Source organism: Choloepus didactylus, chromosome 8 (genome assembly GCF_015220235.1).
Source record: "Choloepus didactylus isolate mChoDid1 chromosome 8, mChoDid1.pri, whole genome shotgun sequence".
Taxonomy (NCBI): Eukaryota; Metazoa; Chordata; class Mammalia; order Pilosa; family Megalonychidae; genus Choloepus; species Choloepus didactylus.
Window position 1 is genome coordinate 28,264,668 of NC_051314.1, and position 12,016 is coordinate 28,276,683.

The 12,016-nt window shown below is 38.8% G+C and overlaps 1 protein-coding gene across 4 annotated transcripts in view; it reads right to left on the minus strand.

Annotated features, from left to right (window-relative positions):
• Positions 1–419: 419 nt before the first annotated feature.
• ANO4 (anoctamin 4) overlaps positions 420–12,016 on the minus strand; it is a 514,881-nt gene continuing 503,284 nt past the window's right edge. For 2 of the 4 annotated variants that reach the window (XM_037846690.1, XM_037846694.1), the window contains 4 exons: positions 7,577–7,696; positions 5,503–5,608; positions 3,551–3,746; positions 420–1,160 (listed from right to left, as the gene is read on the minus strand). In XM_037846690.1, the coding sequence (XP_037702618.1) occupies positions 3,555–3,746; positions 5,503–5,608; positions 7,577–7,696 (418 nt within the window). In that variant the 3' untranslated portion in view covers positions 420–1,160; positions 3,551–3,554. Of the gene's footprint in view, positions 1,161–3,550; positions 3,747–5,502; positions 5,609–7,576; positions 7,697–12,016 lie in introns of those variants that run through there. The other 2 variants (XM_037846691.1, XM_037846693.1) reach the window with 1 other exon arrangement.

A 12,016-nucleotide genomic window follows, 5' to 3' on the forward strand; every position in this document is an offset into this window, starting at 1 on the left:
AACAATCAGTATTGCTTGTATATCCTCATTTTCTTTTTCTTTTTCTTTTTTTTTTTTTGAGATAGCCAGCCCCTTTCCTAGCATTAGTAGACTATTCCAGTAGGTAGGGGAATCAAAATCATCATAAGCACACTAGTTGTATTTCAGATTTCCTCAACTGTGTTGATGGCATTTCCCAAGGTCTTCTGAATGACCTCTGGTTAGCCTTCCTGGTACCCCAAGAAGGTAGCATGGAAGCAAGATGGAAAAGATTGGTTAGGAAGAAAAATGTATTCTTTCTGCAGGATGAGGTGATTTTTCAGGAGAGTGTGGGAGTGACAGACCTTTCATTAAAGATTCCATCCTACTATTTTTCCTTTTAATCTAGGTAAAGAAAATACAATAGAACTTCAGAAGACCCGGCTGAAAATATTCCATGTGCATAAATTTATTTTAAATTTTATTGCATCACATTATACAAGCATTAAACATGGCTTCATGTTGATGACTATTTAAATGTGAAAATTCATCATTCATGTCAGTACCTTTTGGCTATTTACAAGTAAGGAATTTTTATGTACTTTATATATCTGTATTTGTATGTACATATGTAGGAATATATGACTATACATATGTACACACAGAAATACATCTATGGCCATACACATAGCTATAGATATGTCATATATAATAATTTCCTCAGAAAGATCTGAAATTAAAAAAAAGAAAGAAAAAGTTGTAAACAGGGTCTTGTGTGTGTCATTTGGTAACATGGAATTGGACCATATGATGACATTCTAGGAATGTGTGTCCAGGTGTCTGAATACCCTTTTTAGCCCAGTGTCTGTAAAATTCACATGGGATACAATGCAAAAAAGGTAGCAAACAGGCTGAAAAACAGGCCTGGTATACAAGTTCCCCTTGGTTTTAAAAACTTGAGTGTGTAACTGCCCGTGATGTGCATGCTTGCTTGGTTGAGAATGGTCTATGGATACATAGCAGTTGTGTGCTGGATTGTAACGTGGCTCCACAGCAGTGGGTACTGTACAGGGCGCCGGCCCGCCTGCTGCTGCCCATGTCTGCGACATGCACTGCGGTTGTGTTTTCAGTCATTCACTTGAATGTGCTTTTGCACAGCTGGGAGAAGTAAACGAATTCAGGACCCTGGCCTGGAAATGAACCTGGAAAAAAGAGAAGAAGGCATCCAAATCACATGTATGTATGATGGCTGAAGAACATCAAGTGTAATGATTTGTATGCATGTGCACCAAAGGCATTCAAAGAATTCGTAACCCCAAACTGAGGCACGTATGGGATAAAGATTAGTAGTCCTGCTTTAAAAATGAACAAACGGAGTCAGAAAAGCAGTCTGAGACGAGGTAACATCCTGCCAACTGCTGAGGGGAACAGACAGACAAAAACTATGTTTTTAAGCAAAAATGAGAAATGGCCTCTTTGGGAAGAAACTCTCAATTTGTTACAGGCCCTGGGGCCCAGAGCAGCCCTGAGCAATTTCTTTTTTTTCCTCAGCTTAAAACAATAAATATTATGTCAAAATTTCTGTTGGTCAGGAATACAGAGCAGTTTTGTTGGGTGGTTCTGGCTCATGGTATCTCAGGAAGTTGCAGTCAAGCATCTGGGTTGAGCTGTAGTCATCTCAAGACCTGACTGGGGTGAAGGATCCACTTCTGAGCTCCTTCACATGGTTGTGGCAGGCATCAGTTTCTCACAGGCTAAAAGACTGAGGGCCTCGTTCCTTGCCATGTCAGGAGTAATTCTTTTCATGAATATCTGTCTTAACCCAACAAAGCTATCTGTACAGAGTCAACCTTTCTCTTTCTAAGATTGACCAAACCAGAGAAGAGCTGATGAGGATGGGTGAGGGAGCCAGGGGCTTGGAGCAAATCATAGAATTGAGAAGGTTAAAGCTGGAAGGGCTCCTAAGGTATTGTTTAGTCCAACCCTTTTATTTTTGTAAATGTGAAGCTCCAAGAAAATGTTCTGCCCTACATCATACAGACAGAAAGGAGGAAAGAGCTCTAGAACCTAGATCAACTACAACACAATGCTTAACAATAATAAAAAACCCTTGCAGTGTTCTATAGCACTTTATTGTTTAATAAATGTCTCACATATATTGCCTTATTTAAGCTGTATATAAATTCTGTCAGATTGGCAGGCTCAGGAAAGTTAAGTGATTTTGGAGTCACACAGCAGGCAAGGGGTAGATCCAAGAAAAAGTAAAATTACTAAGTATTAAAAACATATCTTGCTGCTAATGAAGCCAAGACCCATTTTGGAGTTGAGGGCAAGGGCCGGTGTTCATCATCTATATACCACTTTTATGTCTGCAGGCCTGGGATCTAGGATATTTCCTCTAAGCTGACCCTCATATCCAACTCATAATAATCTCCTAGACTCTTAACATACATCTGGTTAATAAAACTTAACTAAATAATGAACGTCTCTGCAGATATCGTCTATGCCTTATGCTTTAACCTCTATGAAAAGTGAAGAGCACACTCTGTTTCTACATATTTTGCTTTTCTTTTGGAGGCCAAATTTTGGAAAATGTTTTCAAAGTTAGTTTTCAACCAAAGGTAGGAGAGAGAACTGAAGGGCAAAGAAGGCAAAAAAAAAAAAAAAAAGAAAAGAAAAAATCTGTAATAATATTAGAGATGCAGAATATCAGAACTGAGAGCCCATCTCATCATTTCAGCACTGAGGAAAACAGGGCCCAAAGAAGTAAATTGCCCAAGGTCACATAGCTAGTAATTGACTTGCCAGAGAGAAAGCTTCAGAAGAACTTGCTGATTGGGTTTGAGGGAACATCATGGAGCTCTCTTACAGGGTATTCAGCCTTTGATCCATCCTTTATTAACTGAATATACATTCAGTGAATGCCAAGTGCCTAGCACTGTGCTGGACTACTTGGAAGAATAAAATTCCAGTTCACAGAGACTGCTCTAAAGGTGCTCACAGCTTTGTTGGGGAAGGCTGGTAATGATTTGGAGTTCATAAATTAATAATACAAATCATTATATATCAATATATGTCCTTCCAGCAGTAATTACCAGAGGAGTTTAGAAGGAGCGAGTTTCCATGGGCTGACTGATCTGGGGTGGTGTGGGGTGGATCAGCCGCGGAGGAGACAATGAGTGGGTGGTGGAGAGGAGGGCATCTTAGGGAGGTGAAAGGATGAAAAGCTGACCTTGGTCAGAAAGAAAGGGCATGTTTCCCTGGGGAAATAAAAGAGAACAGACTTGCTGGAGTAGAAGGGAGAGGAAGGCTTATTTCAGGGGACACCTGGGCTACCTCATGAAGCCCTTGACCACCAGTCCAGAGTCTTGGCTTTACTGTGCAGGCCAAGAAAAGCTGCAGGAGGTGTGTGAGCAGGGGAGAGCAGATTACATGTGCAGTTATTAAAGTAAGAAACCGGCTGGTATTGGAAGCTTCTAAGGGGTATATTTCGAGCACTATTAGTAGAACAATGGCAAGCTTTGTTTCAGAGAGTGCAACACCCCTCCCCACCTTGGACTGGTTTCAGAGCATGAGCTTGCCTTGCACCCACCTGGTCATGGCCACTCATTGTGATGTGCTTTTCCATTTTTCTTCCTCTCCTTTCGCTCCTTCTGGAGACGCTCCAGTTCTGCTTCATACATCATCTCCTGAATCAAGTACTTCTCTCTTCTCATTCGATCCCTTAGATCTTTTGGGAGGTCCGGGATCAGATATGAAATGAGGTGCTTTATACAAAACACGAGGTGCTAAAAATACAGAGAACACAGTGGAGCCAGGTTTATAGTCCATCCTTAGCCTGAAAGAGTCTTGGCAGCTGGCTCAGAAACTCCTCCCATGCTAGCGATTTGGGGTTGCTGGGGTTTCTGGGAGGTGGGTTGAGGCCAGGGAAGGGTGTGTAATGAAAGAAGAGCCAAGGCACAGGAGAGGACTGAACTGGTCTGGTGGCACCACTTAGGGAGGAGGAAGAGGAGTCGGGAAAGAAGGTGGAGAAGGAACAGTCGGAGAATTCTGAGGTAAGCCAGAGTATATGCTGTGAACTCAGAAAACCCAGGCTTGAACTACTGCTCAGTAGTTTCTGCTATTTCAGAACTGTCTACCTAAGGATTAGTCACTTAATTTCTCTGGGCCTTAATTCCTTCATCTATAAAATGGGCATTGTGTGGAAATTATAAGAGAATATTTCCAAATGCTTTGTAAATTGCCAAATGCTTTATAAATCTTGATTGTAAGAATTATCAGGGAAATAATCATTTCAGGAAGAAACTTTTTTTTTGTAAATTGTCACAATTTTTAAAAATCTGAAATATTAATAGCTGGAACTCTAGAATCATTGTTACTTCTGTTCATGGTATGGTGGTGACCAACAAAGTACTGGATGATAATTTTATGGCCCTTATAATTAGAAATTATTAAATAAAGATTAAATCATGCTCAAAATGGTACTGTTGGGTATTCTCAATTTTATTTAAATATTGTAAATTTGATGATCCATACATGGCATATAGTCTTAGCTAAAAGGCTTTTCTGCATATTCCTAGTATCGTTAAATAGTTTAATAACACTATGAATTAGAAGGAAATGGAAACTTATATTTGAAAAGCCAAAGTATAAAAATACAACCACTTTTTTATTTTGTCAGAAAAAATTTAAGATAGTGGTGAGTTTATTAAAATATCTTCATTAAGAGGTACTGAGCCATTGGAAAGCTAATTCCAATGGAAGCTTAATATTGCCTTCTTTCTCTTGGTTCCCTGGAGTGAAGGCAAAGAGTGAGGGAATAGTCCCAGGAGAGGCAAGGGAAACTTCTGGTCCAAGCCAGGAGGCAACTTTGGCTTCCATTAAACTGGCTTCAATCTATGACAAGAGATGAGATTTCCGTTTATAACTAGCGCTATAGAAATGCAAACTACTTTTATTGGCAATTTTCATAAAGACTAAAAGAAAATAGATGATATATTTTTATTGGACACATAATATAGGTAATTGCTAGGTAGATTTTAATGTTCAAATAGATTTTGAGTCTTAGATGATGAATGCTTCTTTGTGTTCTTGGGGATACTTAATGCCATGATGATGTACCATTTGTAATACCCAGACAATTTTTCTAAACTATTGTCTTTGAACACCTGCATCAGAGTCATTTTCATGGTCTTGTGAAAAGCAATTTGCAGACTTGATTTATCAGAATCTCTCGAGGTGGGGATGGGAAAATTGTATTTACCCTAAAATTTAAGAACTGTGGCCCTAGAATGTAAACATAGGACCAACGATTTCTGACTTGACTATTAACAATCAAGAAGGAATTTTCAAGTATTTCTTGGAGATTTCAAGTACTTCAATTAAGGAGAAGAAAAAGGAGGATGATAAAAAAGAGGTTATAGATAATATTACTCTGTTACTTTTTAGATAGTCATATTGAAAGTTCCCATAACATATTTACTTATTGTTCTTTGTTACTTCATTATGTCAAAGGAAATAAAGGAACTGACTGAGAAAACTGACCTCAAACACAATGATAAAAGCCAATCGAGCTGCTAGGACGTGCCAGAACTGCAGGGTATAGCCATAGGGCATCAGTGAATGAGGAGGGTCACGGTAATCCCGGTATCTACAAATACACAGGAGAATGTTACATTCCAAACTATAGCTTTTCTGATTCCCAAATCTCTTCCATTCCCACTATGTAGTCCTTCTTCATGGCAGAAAAGGTTGAAAATTTCTCTATGCTAGACATCTGCTATTATGCTGTTGCTTTGCATTTCTTCTTCTGGTAAAATAATAACTCTTCTCCTATGGGGAATCATCCATGTAGGCTGGGTGGGGCTAGCTCCCTCCCCTGACCCCAGCTCAAAAGATTAGCTACAGCTGATCAGTGAGACTTACCACCATGACTTCTGCTAAAATGATCACTTAGTTAATTATCAGTAAGTCAACAAAAGGTAAGCCCAGAGCTGCTGGTGGCTGTTACATATTGTGTAGAGACGGCCTGTTTGAGAATGAAGTCAATAGAGCAAAGCAGAGCCAGCCAGCAGAAAGGGAGTCCTGATGACACTGTTTCAGTCACCTGAACCAATTTCTTTTTTTGTCAGTTTACAATGGGTTTCTGCTACTTGCCATTAAAACCCGTGCTTAATGCAAGTTCCATGACTTGTGAGTCAATATAACTATTTGTTGAGCACCTATTAGGGCCAGGCACTATCCTAGGAACTTTAATTCATGTGACACCATTTTATCCTCACATTATCATTATAACACATGTGAGAAAACTGAAAAGTAGAGTGACTCTTCCAGTGTCATCTTTTTTTTTTTTTTAACATGGCAAAACTTGAATTCAATCTCAGTGTTCTTTTCATTGGTTCCAGAAATGTTGAAAGAGCTGAACTTTCTTATTGTTCCAACAGTTCTGCTCTGTAGATATAATAAATTCCCTTATCTGGATGAAATTATGATTATCCAGGTTCTCCTATAAGCATACATAGCCTCAAGGTCAGCAATGATTTACACATATGAGATTATAGAATAACTTCCTATACAGAGTATCTTTGAAAAGTATCATGGACTATAAATATATGAGCTTCCACCATTATCATCACCATGAGAGTCATCATCTTAATTATTATTGGTGCCTATAGAAAGTATTAATAATGCATCATGATTGGTTTGTCATGAAGGCGATATTTATGATAAGTACTGGGTACTGAAATAAGAAGAATCAGTCTAGTTAGTGACTTCAAATAGGTGATTTTATCCATGATAATGATCTTTCTAACATATGATTACATCGTAGATAACCTGTTCCTGTGATATGCGTGGAATTTTTGGAAGAATAATTTTCTTCAGTACTAAAAGTTTGCATGGACTATTCTAACCTTTTACTATTTGCAGAGCACAGCTAGTGAAAAACCAAGAATTGTGTTTTATGCAATTAAGATAACAAATCTCATTCTTTTGCTCAGCGTTAGCTAACTACATTTCAAATATGGTCCAAACAAATACTCTAGAAGAGAAAGAGCAGTACACAAGAAATTCTTATCTGGATTGAGAGATACAGCTTAATTAATTTCCTCCTAGAGAATGAGCCAGATTGAGTACATGATTGTACTACAAATGCTCCTGTGGTATAACCTGAAAAAAGTTGGGACCCTTTGCTTATATATCTGAGTTGTGCAGCCTTTGGAAATGTGTTGTTATATAGTACGAGGTAAGAAGGGGAAGAGTGGGAGAGAAGAAGAACAAAGAGAAGCACCCTCACAAGTTGTCACTCAAATCACTTGGAGACTGTCCCTGAGTCCGTTCGCCATATATATTTTCAGTTTTCCCCTTTAAACCAGCAGTTATCAATGTTGGCTTCACCTGGGGAGTTTAAACATACTGATGGTTGGGTCCTACAGAGATTCAATTTTAATTGATCTGGGTTGCAGCTTGGGCAAGGGGAGTTTAACAACTCCCCGGGTGATTTTAATTTGTAGTCAAGGTGGCGAACCACTGCTTTAAATCCACTTAGCAAGAAGGAGCTGCCCAAGCAAAACCTCCCCATGGTACAGCCTCCCCAGCTCAGGCAGAATGCCATGTCCACCTGCAGTACTTGAGAGGAGTCCCCGAGAATTCACTGCCATCAGACTCGGGCTCAGATCGGTTTTCAAAGTCAGAAATTCGAAACACAGACAAACTGGCATTCACATAGCCAACCATGCACCTAAAAGAGAAGAAGGATTCCATAGTTACAACTCTGATCCCCTTCTCTGCATCCAGTTCCCTAAATGCTGTACTTCCTAGAAGTCCCTTTAGTTGTAAGTGCCTTTAGCTGGACCTACCTTGTCACAGGCACTCAAGTTGGGATTGAATCAGGAACAAATCATTCCTTTTTTTTTAGTCCTTTTTGTGCAGAATTGTACAGTTTTGTGCAGAACATCATTGCCCAAATCAATACTTCAGTGAAAGAGGTGAGAGTATTCCATGCGTTAGCACAAACTATATGTAAGTCATTGCATACTTCATTAATAACATACACATCATCCCCAACTCATATCTCATGCCCCAGTAATGCCAGACCATTTGTCATGAGTGCATCATATGATTTCATGCCTCTGCTCAGGCTGTCATTTCTTCCAGGAATTCGTTCACCTGTTCTTTTTCATGGGGAAGTGGCATCCTTCAATGGCCGATCAAACACCACCCTTCTGGGAAGACTTTCTGATCATTTGTCAGAATGCCGCACTCCCTTTTCTCTGTGGTCTTAGTTCACGGTTACCATATAGTGTGTACTAGAATTGGCTGCATGTGTGCACAGTTGATTTTTGATGTTCACAGTAGCTAAGGTCTGTAAAGTTACTGCAAACACTGGATTATAGAACACTAAACCATTGCTCCTAGGGAAACAGAGGTCTATGTTCCTTCAAGCCTCTGGTCCATTTTCAACAACTGATCAATACATAACCTGATTTTACATGTGTTTCTGTTTAAGGGTACCTTACTTGATATATATTGTTGATTCATTAGCATTGAACTCATGGCCAACAGTTCTATAGCTCAACCCTGAATGAAGCTATTCTAACACAAGTATTTTCTCCATGGGTACATCACAGCCTTCTTGCACTTCAGAACACTAGATAGCCCTTCAGCACTATGCTTGGGGACCATTTTAAATAGCAAAATCACCCACAAAAAGCATGAAAGTATGAAAAGTGTGGCACTAAATATACCATGAAAGGAACAGACACTTTTTTACACTATGAATGCTGAAAGAAGGCAGAGTGTCTTGTTGTTTGACTTCAGATGGAAACTTATGAGTCAAGTTCAAAGTTTTCACTGCTCAGCATGTACCTGCGAATGACCGTGAAAGTGCTGCAGGTATTGATTTGGAGATTTCTCATAAAATTTAGTTGAGTAGGCAAATTCATTAATATGGACTCTGTGAATAATGAAGATCAAATTATGTCCTCTCCTTTGGACTGTAGTTCTTTGGAGGCATAGCAGGTGTCTTAGGTATTTTTGTATTCTAGGATTAGGACAGTCTCATGCAGTGTAGAAATCCAGTAAATATTGAATTGAATTGATTTGACTGGGGGGAACTAAAAAGATTCTATCAAGGCCTTGAGAATAAACCAGAATTAAACTGTTGCCCTGGACTCCCTAGGGATAATAAGTTTCATGGGGACATGGCTTTCATTCTGTATAATATAATACTAAAAGTTTGGGTGTTGGGGGTCCCATCTTACCTTTGTTGCTTTATAGCTACAAAATCTTGGCAAGTTACATAACTTCTCTAAGGGACAAGAGTGCCCATCTCATAGGGTCGTTTTTGGGATGAAATTAAATGATGTATGAAAGCATGTGGGACAGTGTTTAGTCTTTAGCTAGATCTTAATAAATGCAAATGGCTAATATTCATTTTATTTATTTCTTGCACCTAGCAGAAAGTCAATAAATAATTATTGATTGAATGAATAAATCATGGTCTTCAGATTCTCTTCATTAACATGTCTGGGCTTTATCAGATGAAACGTGATTATCCCAAGCTGCTGCATGCCAAGTCAAAATGATAAACACAAGAAAAGGTCTGAGAACACAGAAGTTCTGTGTGTTATCTCACTCAAGACAAATATTGGTTTTGTCATAGTTCAAAAGAAATGAACTAAGCAGAAGGACTATTTGTCAAGTCACTCACAGGTGAAATGAATGGTCAGTGGGTGTGTGACATGCCTTAATCTCAGCAGGTCTCACCCCCCACCCCTTGAAAGCAGAATCTGGAATGATGTCTCCATCTCTGAACTGTCTTGAACTAGATATGAAAACAAATTAGCACCTAGATGATTATTAGCTGTCACAGAGAGAGGGCCAGTTTTTATGAAATACAGAATATAGTAGTCTTCTCAGAAGCCTGGTAGTGGGAGGCAAAGATGCTCTGGAAATGGGCAAAAAAACAGGCCCAGCATTGAAATGGAATATTCATAACCTCTCTGGTACTCTTATCTCACAAACCAGCCCTGAGACTTTACTGAGATTAGAATACTGTCTATTGGTTGCACTGTTTAAAAACTTAATTAAGGAAGTCTAAATTCAAATGAAACAACTGTCTCATGGACATCCTTCTTCCTACAACTTTGAATCTATTTATGAAGCATGTTTATGTAATGTTAGTCATAAATCCAAGTTTAATGCATATCTTTAATGGGTACTTACTCTTTCTGGGTGTAAAGCATTAAACTCAGACCTAGGAAAGAAGAGGGACTGGCATTACAGAAGAGGTGTAGCATTTCATTAGTCTTTTCAGTAAGTCAGACTCTTGACTATTGCCAAAATAGTTGAGGTGGTCATCAGTTTGGAGAAATGAGATTTCCCACACTTTGATGTACAGAGTTCAGCCAATGGCATCCATGTGCCAACTCAGTAGCAGATCTCATGCCTGTCATTCAGTTTGCTGTCAAAAGCTCCATATTCTCTCACTGTGCCCACCACCAGCTCTGAGAAAGAGGGAAGACAGTCTACACTGACGATTAGGGAGAAGTAGAGATACCGAGAAAAATGTGTCAGATCAAGGAAGGATTTCCTGTGAATATAAAGTAATGACATCAGTTTTCTTGAAGGGTTGTAGATGGCCCTGAAGGCATCTCTCACATAGGAGATTTAGAAAATGTCTCGAGAAATAAGGGTATCATTGTTTGGATTAGGATACATACTGCTTCCCAGTAACCACTGAGATCATTTATTTAAACCTGAGACTTCTGCTTTTACAACCATTCATCACTTATTGTTTTTAATCCTTTAGCTCAGGGGAAAGGGATGTACTTGACAATCAGTTTTAAGGGGGAAAGCACAGAACCAGAAGTTGACTTTTGGGTTTGTGGATTTAGATCAAACTCACTACAGAAAGTCTTTGAATTGTATTACCAAATTTGTCTTTGAGGTTTTAAACATTATGATGCAGATAACATGGAGATAGGAATTTAAAGGATGACAAAGCTAGGGAAAATAAGAGGGAGTTATGCATTTAAAGTCAAATATGATTTATAGATAAAGCTGTAGGCTAAAGAGATGACGACAGACCAAAGTGGACTTCTGACTTGTTGCAATAAAATGTCAGATATTATGAAAAAGTTAAGACCTCTGTGCAGCAAACTTTACCTTTTTAAATACAGATTTGCTTTTGGTTATGATGTTGCCCTCTTTAATTGATTTAAAGTTTGTCCAAATACATTATTTATAGATTATTAAATAAGGTATTTGTGGTTAATTCCATGAAAATTTGAGCTTTGGATCCTTAAGTTTATTACATGCAGTGGGGCAAAAAGTCAAATTGATTATTTGTGCTGTCTGGAAAAATTTTTAGTTTGTTGATTGAACTTCTACCTCTGATTGACAGAACAATTTTATAGTATACATCTTCAATTTTAGTTAATAATTTTTACCTCCTGATGCCTTGAAGTGATTTTAGTTCTCTAAGTTTTTTTCCAAAGGACCTATATGAATATATCTTGAAACAGGAGTGACTTCATTTTGCAAACAATGAACAACCTGGTCCACAATCAGCCCAGTTATGCTGGAGCCAGAAGAGGACTGTTTCAAGAGGAAAGTTGAAAACACTTGAACAATTCTATTTTGATGATGTTTCTTTTTAAGAGTATTTGTGTACTCATTGTATGGAGAACATCCCCTTAAACCATGGTACTCCTTTCATTTTCTGACGTGGCTGAAAAATGAGAACATCTTCCCTGCCATGACACTGAACACATATTTGCTAAGCATCTGTGATACTGGAGGGACTGTGCTTGGAATGCACAGAGATGCACAAGACACAGTCCTTGTTCTCAAGGGGTTTACAATCTAGTTGGGCAGACAGCCACATAACAGCCAGGAATAACAGGAGGCCTAAAAAACTAAAAAACTAAAACGTGCCGTCATAGGGTACAAGGGGCCTGAGAGCCTAATGACCCTGGACATGGAGTGAAATTCTCATCTATGGAGAAGCCAGGGAAAGCTAATGAGGTGGAAGGGAGCCTGATTTTTGAAGAAAGGC